Source organism: Scyliorhinus canicula, chromosome 14, assembly GCF_902713615.1.
Source record: "Scyliorhinus canicula chromosome 14, sScyCan1.1, whole genome shotgun sequence".
In the NCBI taxonomy this organism is placed as follows: domain Eukaryota; kingdom Metazoa; phylum Chordata; class Chondrichthyes; order Carcharhiniformes; family Scyliorhinidae; genus Scyliorhinus; species Scyliorhinus canicula.
In genome coordinates, this window is record NC_052159.1 from 62,229,718 (window position 1) to 62,247,914 (window position 18,197).

Here is an 18,197-nt window from a genome sequence, read left to right on the forward strand (position 1 = left end):
ATATGTGAGTGAGATTTTTACTAGTGTATTAAAATTTCATTCTGCATTTCTGTCTATCTAAAATATGGACCACTGGCTTATTGTATTTAAATAACTCAAATTTATTTTATTTAAGAGGTGATTTTCTGAGATTTTGACTTGTGTTTTGAGGTTTGAATTTGTAATTCACAGCAATTTGTCCATCAAAACCACAGATCACTGGCTTTGTTAACTGGGTGGAGAATGAAAGAACTTGGAATTATATTGTATCTTTCCTGTCCTCTGACTTTCGAAAGCTATTGAGTTACTTTTGAAGTGAAATTAGTGTTGGCACATAGGCCAATTTTCACACAGCAAGACTCCACAAACTGCAATGTGCCGGCTGAACGACATGAGGTCCGACAGGTCTCCGAAGGCATGCACCTGGCGAGCAAGACTTACAGGGAAGTTCAGGTAAGTGCAGTGCTCATGGGAGAGAGAGTCATGTCTAGGTATTATCTGCATATTATTCTGTTGCTGTCCGAGCACTACCCTGGCACACCTGACATTGCCAGACACAACCCGGATACTGCCAGAGCAATATGAGGGCAATATCAAGGAGGTGCCAGGGCTGATCCAGGATGATCTCGTTTGGTCGCTATGCACTGCGGCCACCTTTCAAAATGGCACCCAGATCCTCCAGTTTTGAGAAAAGTGTTAGCCCAATCTCTTCCTGCATTGAGGAGGTCCACTAGAGCTCCTTCGTGCAGGAAATGACACTTAAGTGCGGTCTCTGGGGGTGTTCTCCACCAGGGCCCGGAAACTAAAAGAGTGTCATTCGATTGCATCGGGAATAACCCCGCTAATGCCGGTCAGAATGGACACTTTTTTTTAGTTAAATCATGCCCATTATTTCTCATATATCATAGTTAAACACGTATACTGTATTAATGACACAGAGACTCTGAGGGCACATACATAGACATGCACATGAAAGTTAAATAAATGTATTTTTATTTGTGCTTTGTTTTAGGCTACACTTATTGGCCATCCTAACTGGAACTAATTAAATCATAGTGCTACGCAGACCAATTTTGCAAACATCAAGAGATAGTGACTTGCTGGTTACTGGCAAGATGCAGGACAACAATAGGCAAACAGATTTCATTTCATTTCATTTCAGATAGGATTTGTATGACTGCAGCCAACAAAAGACAAATGCTCCACTGCATTAGCTCAGACTAGAAGCCATCAATCAAATGGTGCCACCACTCCTTTGTCGCCAGTAACCCACTTTGTATTCCTAATCCCTAGTGCTGGATGATCATTGGTGAACTGAATGCTGATGCTGCTGTCAATGGCAATTTTCAGCAGCATACAGCAAAATGTTGACCTTTCCGGGGTCATTCATGAAGCAGCAGGCAGAATGGTGATGATTACTGAACTGCTATTTGAGCTTTTTCAACGGACAATCATCACCCTGGTCTCAGAATGAACTTCGTTATATTGCACCTCAGCCCTAGTGTACATTGTGAAGAGGTGTGATGAACCACAGTTGCTATATGCAGCTTCTATCAACCAGCAGTTAGCTGTCCAACCTTACCTCCGCTTGGAAGAGCTCATATTGTTGCAATTCTCTTAAAAACAGGCATTGACATATCGTTTGGCATGGTGGCACATTGGTTATCACTGCTGCCTCACAGCGCCAGGGACACGCGTTCAATTCTGGCCTTGGGTGACTGTCTTTGTGGAGTTTGCACTTTCTCCCCGTGTCTGCGTGGGGTTTCTCCGGGTGCTCCTGTTTCCTCCCACAGTCCAAAGATGTGCGGGTTAGGTGGATTGGCCATTCTAAATTGCCCCCTGGTGTCCAGGTTAGGTGAGGATAGGGCAGGAGAGTGGGTCCAGGTAGGGTGCTCTGTCAAAGGGTCGGTGCAGACTCGCTGGGTCAAATGACCATTTTCTGCACTGTAGGAATTCTCTGTTTCTAAATTAATGGTTATACCGCAACTGCACATCAAATAAATTAAAACCTTTTGATTTATGTAAACTAAGGCATTGATGAATTGCAAAGGTAAAAGTAGGTTAGTTAGCTCATCTTTGTCACCCTTCTTAGGGAATGGCAATTCCCCATTACAACATCTGTCACTTGAATAATTCCAGAGGTTTTGTCTCCACAGCTGCCAGAGCAGGACCATTCGAGGTTTTACTCACTCTTTCTCTTTATCTGATAACAGCAGTTTAACTTGAAACAGAGGTTAGGACCAATCTTTCATCCAACTTTGTCATTTTCTCTTCTCAATCATTCCCTTTCATCACTGAGAGCCTAGGATTTTCTAAACATTCCTCATAAATTCTTTATCACCAAGTATCAGCCATGCAGTCTATCCCTGCACCATCTTTAGTGAGTGGAAGATTCCTTTGTACTTTGGTGATCACAACTGAATTCAAGATGTACTATTCAGGCCCAGCATTTGTCTTGCAGAGTTTGGCAATATAGCTCAGTGTGTTTCTTGCTTTATTAATTGCTGCTTTCGAATCATCTGCTCTAGCTCACTTGTGAATATTACCTTTATTTTTCTCTAACTCCTTAATTGCCTCATTAAACCCGGCTGCCTTCTCTAATTTGGTAACATTGGTAAATTTGTGCAGGTAATTTCTGGAGATTTAAAACAGCCCCCAACATTGATCCCTGAGTAGTATATTTTAGCTATTTCCACACATCAGTATAAATCCCCAAAAGCTACTACTTTCTTTAACCAATTTCTAATCAACCCTCCATGTTACATTGAGGCCACCCAGAGTCAGAATTGCATTATAGACATCAGTGCAAAAAGCTGGTCTTTAATTCCAATTTGCCGCTCTTTTGTTGCCAGCCTCAATGCATGACAGTGCTGGAATATCTATCTGCTTATTCCTCAGCTCTGCCCGTTATGTTGAAAGAAAGTGAAGCAGCTTGTACCAAATTGAAAATTGTTAGCGAAATGGCAGAAAATAAGAAGAACCTTTTTGACTTAGGTGACGCTGCACAATCATGAATTTAACCCAACCCACGTAATTTCTTGGGGGAGGTTCGTGAAATTCCTCCCAGACCTCCAAATATAATCAAGAAAAAATTCTGAGAGATTAGTTCTATTCTGCGACATATATACAATTCAAATTAATTCCTCAGTTGACTTGCCCTTTGTCTCAGCAGCTTTGGAATGATCATATACACCAAGGTGATGCATCACCTCAGTCTACACTTGCTTAAAAACCTCAAACACCTGCTTAACCATACTTAAGGGCATCTTAACCATGAATACAGCTTTCATATAAAGGAATAGTACATTTTTCACTGGAACATATATTGTTAATCATTTTTCAACACTACTTTATTTTTGTCAAATGTATAAGGGTAATTAAAAAAAATAAATGAATACATTTAGTAGATCTCCCATGGCTGGCAGAAAATTGAAGTTACAGTGTGATTAACTTACATAGGCAATTTCCATTATAAATGTGAATACAGAAATTTATAATGGAAATTAGTGACAGGAAGGTCCGTGCAAATGTAATTTTTTCATATATTATAATTTTGTATTCGCACATGTTTGAAATTGAGCTCCTGTACTAGAGTACGGAAAAAGCATTTCAAGAATAAACTTTGGTGATTAAGAGTCTTTTTTTTCATTTCAGCAATGGGTGCAGATCAGAAATAAATGAAATTTTATATACACCTGGACAGTTGACCGTAAAATAAGGTATGCAGCAAACACACGGTAGTCCTCCAAGGGGACAAAATCAGCATAACTTTATGCATTTTACGGTCTATGCATGGTGTATATAAGTTACGTGCAGAAATGCGTAAATGATAATTTAGAGGTCATTCACACATTTCACTTATCTATAAAAAAGCAGCAATTTTTCTTGGAACCTTACCGTTTGTGGAAGCATTCAAATAAATTTTAGAAAGGGTATACTTATATTGAAGGGGGAACAGGTAACGTATATGCACCATGGCATCAGGCTTGACCATAAAATGCACAGAGTTAATAGATAAGTGACCAACCTTGGCGAAATATCGCATCCTTGCTGCATAAAGGCACCCAGAGAAAACCAAAGACTGTTAAAGATGCCAAACTCATTGGGTGGCTGATCACTCGGTGATGCATCTTGTCCATCTTCTGGTTCTTCAGTGTGCCATTCATATGGGCTAAACCTGCTGACCAGGAAGAGTACCACGCTGACTCCAATGTAGGCAAAGACGATACACATCCAAATTTCATACGCCAATGGATCGAGGAAGGAGAAGACGCCAGGTTTGGACTTCTGTGGCTTCTTGATCATGATGGAAATGCCCAGGCTCATGAAGGGCTTCGAAAAGTCAATGACCTCTTCTCGTACTAAAGTGATGGTCAGTGGTGCCACACCAATCTGTGCTCTCTGTGAAATGGGGGAAAATCCTTTTTAAACACATATCTTAAAATACATATAGGGTAGATGACACCAGAACAATCCAGCCTTAAAAGAAAATCTCTAATATCTCTAGATGCTGTTAACGTATTTGGCTCTCCTTTAGATTAGAGAATTAAATATTTCAAGAAGTACAATACAGATGGTTACATTATACGACTTACTGATTATTCATTAATTTTAATAGTTCTCTGACACCATAATTTGACAGAATAAAAACAAAGTGCCAGGAGGCCCCCCACTTCCTGAATTATAGATGTGCTGTGCCATTTTTCTTTGCAAAATTCAAGCAAATGTTAAAATTTGTTTCACTGCCTTCTGTGATTTTTTCGAGAAGTAATTTTATTATCAGTCAGATGGATCTACATGAAAGTTACTCATCTGTACTCACACTCGTAAACACAGATTAACAGTCCCTTTAGAAAGTACACTCGAGCAGATAATAAATGTCTCAATGCTGTAACATATGAGCATCTTGTTACATCTTGATACAAATATTCTCCATTGGACAAGGATGCTGATTGGGACCCGATTGTGGTTCTGTGTGGGCATAACTGGCAGACAGGAGAGAAGCCTATTTAACCCATAGAGCCTGCCAGATTTTCAGCATTGCTATCTTCAGTATACCTGGTTCACTTCTCCTGAGATTAAGATCAGATTTTGGAATGTCATTGCTAGCACTGACTCTAAATTATTCTGAATTATGTACTGTTAAAAGATCTCAAACTCTTGGTAGGGTTTGTGGGAACATGTGTGCTAAATATAGAAGATGCACAACAAGTATAAGTGCAAATTGTACAGCATTATTGATAACGTAAAAATGTTCCTACAAAACCAAACTGCATAGAAATCTGCCAATTAATGCAAACACATTGGGGTCAGAATACACTCTCTTACATCCCCCTCAGGGGTTCAATCAATAATAATGGGTGAGCAGCATAAAACTAGGTTGCCTGTCTAATCTCCCAGCTGATAAATAGTACATCATATTGGGGAGATTTAAACAGGAAGAAGGGCTTTAACAATGCCACAGTGCCTTAATGTAAACTATACAGGCCGATATAACTTGGCTCCTGTCTGTGCTGGACATAGGATTGCCAACCCTTCTGGAGAGCCTGCGCGTCTGCCAGAATGGGACATGGATCTTACAGGCTGGGCGATCTCACATTAAATTTCCCACAGAAGGAAAATGGGGTTCAGGAAATGAGGGCGTGTAGATATTCAGAGATTGAGCAATGGTACTTCAAGGGAGATTAGGGATTGCAGATTGGAAAATGGGGGCTCAAGGATAGAGAGAGAGACTGGGTGATGTGAGTTCAGGGGAGAGGGAATGGGAGATTTCACCACTAGGCAGACAAATCTCCGTTTAAAAGGTTCCGGTAGACCTAATTTTCCCTCAGGGTGTTTGGGTGGGGTGAAAGAGGGGGGGGGGGGGGGGGGGGGGGGGACAGTGGGGGAATCAGGCCCGAGAGCCCTGGAGGAAGTTCCCAGAAGGCTTTGGGGAGGGGTGAATGCTGAGGCTCAGTTGCTTTAGAAGCAATTAGACACTTTAGCCCTCACCCCTTACATCCCATCACCCACCCCCATGCCCACTTACACCCCATGCCATCTCCATTGCCACTCACCCGGTATCCTATGTGGTCAGACCTCACAAGCTAACATGTTTGATAATGAATAAAATTTCCCTTCATTAAACCCATTCAAATCCTTTAACTCTCAAGTGATTAAACAAATAAACCTCTATTCAGACCTCACATCAAAAAAGCTAATCCTTTAACAGCAACTTTAAACTTAGCACTTAGTCTCAAGATATGGGGTCCGATTCTCCGCTCCCTACGCCGGGTGGGAGAATCGCAGGAGGGCCGGGCGACTCATTTCACGCCCCCCTGGCGCCCCCCGTGATTCTCCCACCCCCCGCTCGGATGAATCGGCGCTCGCCGTTTTTCACAGCGACCGGCAATTCTCCGACCCGGATGGTCTGCCGTTCGCGACGGGTTCACGACGGCGGCAACCACACCTGGTCGCTGCCGTCGTGAACATGGGCGCCAAAGGCCCGTTTGAAGCTTGTGGGGGGCGGAGAGGGGAGTGAGCACCATGGCCGTGCTCAGGAGGGAACTGGCCCACGATCGGTGCCCACCGGTCGTCGGGCCAGCGTCTCAAAGCGACGCACTCTTTCCCCTCCGCCGCCCCGCAAGATAAAGCCGCCACTCTTGCGGGGCAGCAGAGGGGAGGATGGCCACCGCGCATGCGCGGGTTTGAGCTGTCAGCCGTCGTGACGTCAGCCACGCATGCGCGGGTTGGAGCCGGCTAACCTGCGCATGCGCGGCTGACGTCACATAGGCGCCGCCGTCGTGTAATTCTCGGCGCGCCGCCTTGACGCAAGCGTCAAGGCCCGGCGGCCGAGAATAACGGAACGCCGCTCCTAGCCCCCCCCGGGTGGGGGTGGATACGGTGAGAGGAGTGGCCTCCGAGGCCGTCGTGAAACTCGGCCGAGTTCACGACGGCCTTCACGATCTTTCACGGGAGCGGAGCGTTCCGCCCATGGAGTGTGCCATTTAGGACTGAGAGGAGGAGAAACTTCTTCACAAAGAGTAGCAAACTAATAGACCAAAGACATAGGAGCAAAATTAGGCCATTCGGCCCATCAAGTCTGCTTCGCCATTCAATCATGGCAGATATTTTTTCATCCCCATTTTCGTGCCTTCTCCCCATAACCCCTGATCCCCTAGTTGAACTCTCTACCACAGAAGACTGTGGAGGCCAAGTCACTGAATATATTTAAGGAGGAAATTGATTTATAGGGCGGGATTCTCCAATCCCGCAGCAGAGTGTCCACGCCATTGTAAATGCTATCGCGTTTTACGACGGCGTGAACGGGCTGCTCCCAGTGCTAATTCTGACCCCTACAGGGGGCCAGTACGGTGCTAGAGTGGTTTGCGCCGCTCCAGCTGCCGATCCCAGCGCGAACTTTGTGCCGTGGGAACTGGACATGCGCAATGCGGCACCAACAAGGAGGAATATAATGAGACTGGTGCTGGAGGGGACATGCAGGAGGCATATAGGAGATCTAACTAGCTTCACTGCAGGCACTGAATGGCCTTCACCTTGTTCTGTAATTTCTATCATTCTATGAACACTCCCTTTCTGAGTCTGAGCCCAGGTAGAAATGCTGAGCTGAGTTAGGCGATGGCAAACATTCAAAGAGCACATGGGCGAACTGCAACAATTGTTCATTCCTGTCTGGCGCAAAGTTAAGAAGGGAAAGGTGTTAAACCATGACTGACAAGGGAGATTAGTGATAGTATTAGATCCAAGGAACAGGCATACAAACTGGCCAGGAAAAACAACAGAACTGAGGATTGGGAGAAGTTTAGAAATTAGCAAAGGAGATCCAAGGGATTGATTAAGAAGGGGAAAATAGAGCACGAGAGTAAGCTTGTGAGGAACCTAAAAACTGACAATAAAAGTTTTTATAGGTCTGTGAAGAGAAAAAGATTGAAGACAAATATAAGTCCCTTACAGCCAGAAACTAGGGATTTTATGAGGGGGAACAAAGAAATGGCTGACCAACTAAACACATACTTTGGTTCTGTCTTCACAAATAACATAGTATAAATATTGGAGAACATAGGGTTTCATAAGAGGGAGAAACTGAAGGAAAATCAGTATTAGAACGGAAATGGGGCACAATCCCCCCCCCCCCCCCCCCCCCCACGCCTTCTCCTTTCTTGCTTAGTTCTTCAGGGGCGGGAGTCTCCCAACGGGAGACTAAGTGCCGACGCCGGAGTGAAAACCGGAGTGTTTCACTCTGGCATCGGAGGCCGCTCCTCGTCCCCTATTCTCCCACTCCCGAGGGGCTAGGAGTGGCGCCACGTCATTTTCATGCGCTGGGCCTTGGCGCTGCATAAAAGCGGCGCCGGGTAAATTACACAGCCGGCGCTGCGTAAATGACATCACCCGCGCATGCGCAGGTTGGCCGGCGCCAACCCGCGCATACGCGGTTGCCGTCCTCCCCACGGGCGCCCCGCAAGAAATTGAGGAGTGATCTTGCGGGGCGGCGGAGGAAAGGAGTGCGTCCTTCAGAGACGCCGGCCTGACGATCGGTGGGCACCGATCGTGGGCCAGACCACTTTTGGTAGAAATAATAGGAAGGCAGATTATTATCTGAATGGCTATAAATTAAGAGGGAGGAATGTGCAATGAGACCTGGGTGCTCTTGTACATCAGTCACTGAAGGTAAGCATGCAGGAAGGACAGGCAGTAAAGAAGGTAAATGGTATGTTCGTCTTTATAGTGAGAGGATTCAAGTACAGGAGCAGGGATATCTTGAAGCAATTCTACAGGGCCGAGGTGAAGCCACACCTGGAATATTGTGTGAAGTTTTTGTCTCCTTATCTGAGGAAGGATTTTCTTGCTATAGAAGGAGTACAGCAAAGATCTACCAGAGTGATTTCTGGGATGACAGGACTGACATATGAAGAGAGATTGAGTTGGTTAGGAATTATATTCGTTGGAGTTCAGAAGAATGAAGGGGGATCACATAGAAACTTATAAAATTCTAACAGAACTAGACAGGGCAAAGGTAGGAAGAGTGTTCTCGATGGTCAGGGTGTGCAGAACCAGGGGTTATAATCTACTGATACATGGTAACCTTTTGCGACTGAGGTGACGAGAAATTTCTTCATCCAGAGAGTCGTGGGCCTGTGGAATTCCCTCAACTGGAAGCAAGTGAGGCCAAACATTATGGGAGGAATTCCCTGGACCCCAGCCACGTGTTTCTCAGCAGCACGCTATTTGCTGGCAGTGGGATTCTCTTTTCCCACCGCTTGTCAAAGGAATTTCCCATTGAAGCCATGTTGCTGGGAAACCCGTGGGCAGGAGTGTGCTGCTAGCGGGAAAATAAAATCCCAATGGCTGGAGAATTCTGGCCTGTATGTTTTCAAGAAGGTGTTAGATATAACTCTTGGGGTGAATGGGAGCAAAGGATATGGGGGGAAGTTGGGATCAGGCTATTTTGTTCCTTCATGATCAGCCATGGTCATAGTGAATGGCAGAGCAGGCTCAAAGGGCCAAATGGCCTACTCCTATTTTCTATGTTATTCTGATTATGACTACGTGACCTGTAAGAAACTTTCCAACACTGAGCTCACTGCTTGTGCAATTTTGTTTTGGTTTCTTTAGGATTGATCTGTTAAGGTTGACTTTGAAGAAGGAATTCTAAATACAGATCAGCTCTAAGTTTCCCAGTTCACAGTTGCCACCCTTGCACAGTCTAGTCCCAAACAGATTCTAAAAATGGGCAAGAAGATTGGGCCCAGTAAAAATGGTCTCGTTTGGGGGGGTCTGACCCCACCTTGTGCAGTGCAGGGGAATTCTAATTGTAGTATCAAGGTGGCTATCATTAGGAATACCGTTATTACAACATCATCTTGGCATTCTACTCATACTGCCTATATATATAGACTTAGGCCTGAATTCTCCACCTTGAACTGTCGGTGTCGGAATTATCAATGAGGTGGAGAAGAATCTAGCATTGTGAAGAAAATGGGATTGGTGCCTCCAGCCCCTATTGGCGTTGGGATCAACATTCATGCCCCTTGCCAGCGGGCAATCATTAAGACCCATTTGCATCCACTTAGCGGACCAGGCATCATATTCTCCCGGCCTGTTTGATTCTCCGTTCCTTTGGATCGGTAATCACATGGGCAAGAATCACTACTGTCCTCATAAGCGTGGCCCTGATGGTGGGCCAAGTGGGTAACTCTTTCAGGGAGTTACTCCCAAAGTCCATCTGAGGGCCATCTTCCCCTGCACAATGCAAGATGCAGCCCACAGAACAGAATTAAATAATTTCCAAACACCTTTTGAAGTGGTCAGCTATAAACTGACAGCACTTAACTCTGTTTGAAGCTGTCCCCCTGCCAATCAAAGCTTGATATTCCTCAGAGTTATTCAACTGTGAAGGAAGATGAATGGAACAATGCTGACACCTCAGGTGTGAGGAAAGGTGTCTATCACAGTCTAGTAAAATCAATAGCAAAGAGAAATGAATGACTGGCTTGAAGATCAAAGATCTGAGGAGGTTTAAACTCAGCTGATTGGTTTTCTCTTTCCAAGAATTGACAGGTGCTGCTTCCTGTGTCTGAGCCAGCAGGTACATTACCCAAATGAGTATTAAAAGTTAATTGATGAGGGAAGGGCTGAAATGTCGTATACATGGACTTCAGTAAAGCATTTGATAAGGTTTCCCATGGCAGGTTGATGGAAAAAGTGAAGTCGTATGGGGTTCAGGGTGTACTAGCTAGATGGATAAAGAACTGGCTGGGCAACAGGAGACAGAGAGTAGTGGTGGAAGGGAGTGTCTCAAAATGGAGAAGGGTGACTAGTGGTGTTCCACAGGGATCCGTGCTCGGACCACTGTTGTTTGTGATCTACATAAATGACCTGGAGGAAGGTATAGGTGGTCTGATTAGCAAGTTTGCAGATGATACTAAGATTGGTGGAGTTGCAGATAGCGAGGAGGACTGTCAGAGAATACAGCAAAATATAGATAGATTGGAGAGTTGGGCAGAGAAATGGCAGATGGAGTTCAATCCAGGCAAATGCGAGGTGATGCATTTTGGAAGATCAAATTCAAGAGCGGACTATATGGTCAATGGAAGGGTCTTGGGGAAAATTGATGTGCAGAGAGATCTGGGAGTTCAGGTCCATTGTACCCTGAAGGTGGCAACGCAGGTTGATAGAGTGGTCAAGAAGGCATACAGCATGCTTGCCTTCATCGGACGGGGCATTGAGTACAAGAGTTGGCAGGTCATGTTACAGTTGTATAGGACTTTGGTTCGGCCACATTTGGAATACTGCGTGCAGTTCTGGTTGCCACATTACCAGAAGGATGTGGATGCCTTGGAGAGGGTGCAGAGGAGGTTCACCAGGATGTTGCCTGGTATGGAGGGTGCTAGCTATGAAGAAAGGTTGAGTAGATTAGGATTGTTTTCATTGGAAAGACGGAGGTTGAGGGGGGACCTGACTGAGTTCTACAAAATTATGAGAGGTATGGACAGGGTGAACAGCAACAAGCTTTTCCCAAGAGTGGGGGGGGGGGGTCATGATTTCAAGGTGAGAGGGGGAAAGTTTAAGGGAGATGTGCGTGGAAAGTTTTTTACGCAGAGGGTGGTGGGTGCCTGGAACGCTTTACCAGCGGAGGTTGGAGAGGCGGGCACGATAGCATCATTTAAGAAGCATCTAGACAGGTATATGAACGGGCGGGAACAGAGGGAAGTAGACCTTGGAAAGTAGGAGACAGGTTTAGATAAAGGATCTGGATCGGCGCAGGCTGGGAGGGCCGAAGGGCCTGTTCCTGTGCTGCAATTTTCTTTGTTCTTTGTTCTTAAAGCAGTAATATTTTTCACTGCCTTTGTCGGGTCTGCTCTGTAGCTTTCAATCAGGGGTGTCTCTACTGGGGGGCTTCCTGACCGGGGTCTCTTTTCTGGGATGCCTGTGGGGGGTCCCTTTATTTCAGGGGTCTCTAGGCAGGATATCTCTATTTAGGGGGTTTCTGTCGGGGGGGTCTCTTTATTTAGGGGCTCTCTGTGGGGGGGTGGAGGGGGGCAGGGCACCCAGAACATTCAGAGGTGCGGGCTGAACTGTGATGTGTGGGTGGAGTTGGCCAGTCGTGGGACCTCGTTATTGGGCAGCCCGCTCAAAATTGCAGATGAAAGCAGGATTCCCCCGGGAATCGCGCAATTCTCACTATGCACAAATTTGAATGGTGAAGGATTGTGAATCACTTCCTAATTTGCGCTCAGGTGCAATTCTGCTCCGGCAGGAGTACATATAGGGGGCAATTCTCCAAAATGGAGACAAAGTGTTCGCGCCGTTGTGAACTCCGTTGCCTTTCACGACGGCGCGTAACGGGCACGGGGACGACCGATTCTGTTCACGCCAATCCAGCCTCCCTTCCCGCCGCCAGATGGGCGCCGCGCCAGACCGCGCGTGCATAGTTGGGCTGCGCCAACCTGTGCATGTGCGGGGGACTTCTTCAACGCTCCAGCCCCAACGCAACATGGCGCAGGGGGTTCTGGGGCCGCAAGCAGAAGAAAGTAGGACCGGGGAGCAGAGGCCAGCCCGCCGATCGGTGAGCCCCGATCGCGGGCCAGACCCCATCGGAGGCCCTGCCCCCAGTGGAGGAGCGCTTTCCCTGCCCCACAGGCCGCCCCACGAGCCTTCACGCAGTGTTCCAGCTGGCAGCGACCAGGGGTGAATGACACCAGCGGGACTCTGCCGTTTCCACGCGGCTGCTGGGCCCATCCAGGCTGGAGAAGCGGTGGCCCCGGCATTTCCAGCGACCCGCGGCTTGCGCCGCGCCAAGCACGCCAGTGCAAATGGTGCCGATTTTCTGCACCTCAGCGAATAGGGCGCCGGCGTCGGGGCGGAGCTCGGAGAATCGCGCCCATAGTCTCCCAAAAGGAGAATTTAGCCTTGAGTATATAATTAAGTTACTTGAAGGGAATCTCCGGTATAGCTATCAGTTATTCCAATTTGAGTTAGTCACTGTTGTAATAATAATCTTTATTGTCGAGGGCAGCATGGTGACGCAGTGGTTAGCATTGCTGCCTCATGGCACCGAGGTTCCAGGTTCGATCCCGGCTCTGGGTCACTGTCCATGTTGAGTTTGCACATTCTCCCCGTGTCTGCGTGGGTTTCACCCCCACAACCCAAAGACGTGTAGGGTGGGTGGATTGGTTATGTTAAATTGCTCCTTAATTGGAAAAAAATTGTTTGGATACTCTAAATTTGTAAAGAAAGATAATCTTTATTGACACACTGCAATGAAGTTACTTGTGAAAGGCCCCTAGTCGCCACATTCCGGCGCCTGTTTGGGTACACAGAGGGAGAATTCAGAATGTCCAATTCACCTAACAGTTCGTCTTTCGGGACTTGTGGGGGGAAATCAGAGCACCCGGAGGAAACCCATGCAGAAACGCGGAGAACGTGCAGACTCCGCACAGTGACCCAAGCCAGGAATTGAACCTGGGACACTGGGGCTGTGAAGCAACAGTGCTAACCACTGTGTTACTGTTGGAACTGAAGTTTCTGTCAGCTCAGTTTTTGTTCCTCCACCCTCAGTTTCCCCTCTTTGTTAATGGACCTCTTGTATCTTGGAACTTGTCCCATGCCAGCTGTTGGCACAAAATCACACCCACGACACTCAACTACAAGTTGCCCAACCTTTATAAGCTAAATGCAATAACATATTCTGTTACTATGTGACCAGATGTCACCAGGTCAGAAGTTACATGGTCAGATTGTCACATGATCAAAGCTCCAGGAATGTCACTAATCAGAGTTGGCAATTGTAGCCAGACAGTTGGTCCCAACTAAGGCTACTGTTCCCATCCCGGATTGCTGTTCGTTGCCTATTGCTGACAAGGGTACATGTATACTTGTCACATATCAGGACAGGTTCAAGCTTGTCTAGAATGCCCTACTGGAATCAACTGATAAAAGGTATCATGGAACAAGCAAGAGGGAAAAATTACATTTCAAAAACAATATGCAAAACATATTAAAATAAAACAAAATAAAGAAATGCCACAACATTTCAAAGTATAATTTGAACTGCAGATACATTTGCCAGGGATGTTTTAAATCTCCTTAACTTTGGCAGAACAAAATACCGTTAGCTTTCCAGTAACAACAATAAGATGAGTGATAACTGATGTATTTTTGTTTGCTTTGATAGAAGTCAGGAAGCATACATATTTTTAATTGTCGGAATTGTTGGAAGCAGGTTAAAATGTTAAAGTGGAATGATTATTTTCACTGTACAATGGAGCCAATCAATATAGCATGGTAAATATTTCAGCAGTTGTACCTAAAAGCCTCTTTCAGAGACACGGTAAATTTATGAAGAGAGAACAATGTCTACAATGTACATTGTCATGATGACTGGAAATTGCGACTGAGTGAGAACTACATAGAACTTCACCAGCTCACCAAAAACATACCCAACTGCTTAAAGAGGATTGTTTTTAAAAATATATATCTTTTTATTCAAACCAGGGCATACATAAACATAAACACATAGTCATTCAAAAACATAACACAATCCCCACAATTTGACATTTTCTCCCCTTTTTCTCCCCTTAACAACCTCTGGTCCATTCTCCTCGACTCGCTGACAATGAACAGGTCCTCAAACAGGGACAAGAACAGCCTCCATCTTGACCAGAAATCCCTCTCTGGGTCCTGAAGGGCAAGCTTAATCATTTCCAGCTGAACAGAATCTGCTACATCCCTCAGCCGCTCCAGTGGCCTTGATGGCTCCATCAACCTCCACTTGAGTAGAATCCGCCGTCAGGCAATCAGAGTGGCAAAAGCCACTACATCCGCATCCACCAACCACCCCTGCACCCCCTCCGCCCCCTTCCAACAGCTCCGGCAGCTCTGACACCCTAAAGATCGCCAGCAGAGGGCCCGGTGAAATCTCCACCCCAAACAATTTCCGACAATGCTTCAAACATTGGGCCCCGGAATCCCACCAATCACGGACATTACCAAAACATGTGGACATGATTTGCCGGTCCCCTTCCACATCTCTCATACTTATCCTCAACCTCTGCAAATAACTCACTCATCCTAGCCCACATCATATGGGCCCTGTGCATTACTTTGAACTGTACAAAGTTCATCCTAGCACAGGACGACTTGGCATTGGCCCGGTGCATAATCATCCTCCGCACCCCCAATCCCAACTCCATGCCCAGCCCTTCCTCCCATTTCACTACTCGATTGCTGCTTTCATTGTGCCCACCAGCCATCCATAAATGTCTGTGAAGTTCTCATTCCCCAACTCATCTGGAGACAACAACCTGTCCAATAGTGTGTGCTCAGGCAACGAAGGGAATGAGGACACCTCCTAACGCATAAAATTCCATAACTGTATATACCTGAACTCCAGCCACCCCACCCCACCAACAGCAACTCATGTTTCTCCTGCAACGCCCCCAAGCGTGCAAAACTTCCCTCCATGAAGAAAACCCACAATCATCGCCAGCCCATAAGAAATTGAGATTAACCTGTTCACCTTACCAAACAATGCTTTTGGCAGGAATATTGGGATGGACTGAAACAAAAACTGAAATCTCAGCAGGTCGTTCATCTTGACCGTCTGCACCCGCCCTCTCAATAAAAGTGGGAAGGCATCCCACCTCTTCAGATCCCCTTTCACCCCCTCCACCAGGACTGTCAGGTTCCGTTTATATAGCTGTAGTAACAATCAAGGCCTAGTTTTAAAGCCAACTAAATTGCATATCTTAAATTAAAGAATTGGGCACTTTAAAAACCACAGTCTGCAGAACTCAAGACAAGTGGTCAGGGTCTGTCTGAAGCAGCCCGAAACAACCCACCATGTAATTACCATTGCTACTTGAGATTCACTGGCCTATTGTCCACAGTTCCTGATAACCCATCAAGCAATCATCGCTCCTCCCAAGGCGGGCTCAGGTGCCCTGTCAACAGGTCATCAACCAGACCATTGGGCACTGAGACCCTGCCTCCTGAGACTCCATTGGCCGAAGGCCAAGGGCAGGTGGAGAAAGGAGGTGGTGGTGACAGGGGGATAAAAAGATGAGCATTTTCCAGACATCTGGAGAGAAAGAACTGGAAGCTAAGACTGGAAGCAAGAGACTCAAAGCAACTATATTTAATAAAGCATTAGATCTATATCCTACTTTATTCTCCTCATAAATAAAGACACCGGGTAAACTTTAATTAAAGAGCTGGCTGAAATATCTAGCATTGGACAGATACAACACAGCATGGCCCAATCATGAGCCACCTGAATACCCAAACACCTGAACCTACTCCTCGCTAGCTTAAATAGTAGGACACTCAAACCTGGCCCTCTCCCCAGGGCATTCACCGGAAACACTTCACTTTTGGTCATATTCAATTTGTAGCCCACAAAAGCGCCAAGCGTCTCCAAATACCCATTATTCTATCCATACAGTCCAACGGATTGGAAATATACAGCAATAAGTCATTTGCATACAACAAAACTCTATGCTCCTTGCCTCCCATTACAATACCCTACCACTCCCTTGATGCCCAGAGTGCAACAATAATAATATACATAGAACAGTACAGTACTGGCCCTTCGACTCACAATGTTGTGCCGACCATTTATCCTAATCGAAGATCAACCTAATCTACACACCTTCAATTTACTGCTGTCCATGTGTGTGTCCAACAGTCGCTTAAATGTCCCCAATGACTCTGACTCCACCACCTCTGCTGGCAGTGCATTCCACGCACCCACCACTTTCTGTGTAAAGAACCTACCCCTGACATCTCCCCTATACCTTCCTCCAATCACCATAGAACTATGTCCCCTCATGACAGCCATTTCCGCCCTGGGGGAAAGTCTCTGGCTATCCACTCTATCCATGCCTCTCATCACCTTTTACATCCCTATCAAGTCACCTCTCTGCCTTCTTCGCTCCAGTGAGAAAAGCCCCAGCTCCCTCAACCTTTCTTCATAAGACATGCCCTCCAGTCCAGGCAGCATCCTGGTAAATCTCCTCTGCACCTTCTCCAAAGTATCCACATCGTTCCTATAATGAGGCAACCAAAACTGGACACAATATTCCAAGTGTGGTCTAACCAGGGTTTTATAAAGCTGTAGCAAAACCTTGTGGCTCTTAAACTCAATCCCCCTGTTAATGAAAGCCAACATACCATATGCCTTTTTAACAACCCTATCAACCTGGGTGGCAACTTTGAGGGGTCTATGTACGTGGACCCCAAGATCCCTCTGTTCCTCCACACCTCTGAGAATCCTGCCTTTAACCTTCTATTCTGTATTCAAATTCGACCTTCCAAAATGAATCACTTCATATTTATCTCGGTTGAACTCCATCTGCCACTTCTCAACCCAGCTCTGCATCCTGTCAATGTCCTGTTGTAACTTGCAACAGCCTTCGACACTATCTACAATTCCACCAACCTTTGTGTTATTGGCAAACTTACTAACCCACCCTGCCACTTCCTCATCCAAGTCATTTATAAAAACCACAAAGAGCAGAGGCCCCAAAACAGACCCCTTCGGGACACCACTGGTCACTGACCTCCAGGCGGAATACTTTCCATCCACTACCATTCGCTGTGTTCTTTCGGCCAGCCAATTCTGCATCCAGACAGCCACATTTCCCTATATCCCCTGCCCCCTAACTTTCTGAATGAGCCTACTATGAGGAACCTTATCAAATGCCTTACTGAAATCCATATACACCACATCCACTGCCCGACTTTCATCCATGTGTCTTGTCACATCCTCAAAGAATTCAATGAGGCTTGTGAGGCATGACCTGCCCCTCACAAAGCCATGCTGACTATCTTTAATCAAACTATATTTTTCCAAATAAGCATAAATCCTATCTCTCAGAATGTGTTCCAATATTTTGCTCACCACAGATGTACGACTGACTGGTCTGTAATTCCCAGGAATTTCCCTATTCCCTTTCTTGAAAAGGGGAACAACATTCAATGATCCGGTACTACTCCAGTAGAGAGTGCAGACACAAAGATCATCACCAACGGCACAGCAATCTCCTCCCTCACTTCCCGTAGTAACCTTGGGTATATCCTGTCAAGCCCAGGAGACTTATCTATCCTGATGTAAGCATCCTTATCCCTCTTAACATAGAAGCTCCACTTCTCTTGTCATCCAAGGCTCTCCCACCGAGACACCTGGCCTGGTTCATTGCCAAGCACCAAATCAAAAATGG

At 46.1% G+C, this 18,197-nt stretch overlaps 1 protein-coding gene across 7 annotated transcripts in view; it reads right to left on the reverse strand.

Moving 5' to 3' along the window:
• LOC119977194 (glutamate receptor 4) overlaps window positions 1-18,197 on the reverse strand; it is a 390,429-nt gene that overhangs the window by 58,158 nt on the left and 314,074 nt on the right. For all 7 annotated transcript variants that reach the window (XM_038817887.1, XM_038817892.1, XM_038817889.1 and 4 more), the window contains exon 11: window positions 4,007-4,380. In XM_038817887.1, coding sequence (XP_038673815.1) covers window positions 4,007-4,380 — 374 coding nt within the window. The remainder of the gene's footprint in view (window positions 1-4,006; window positions 4,381-18,197) is intronic.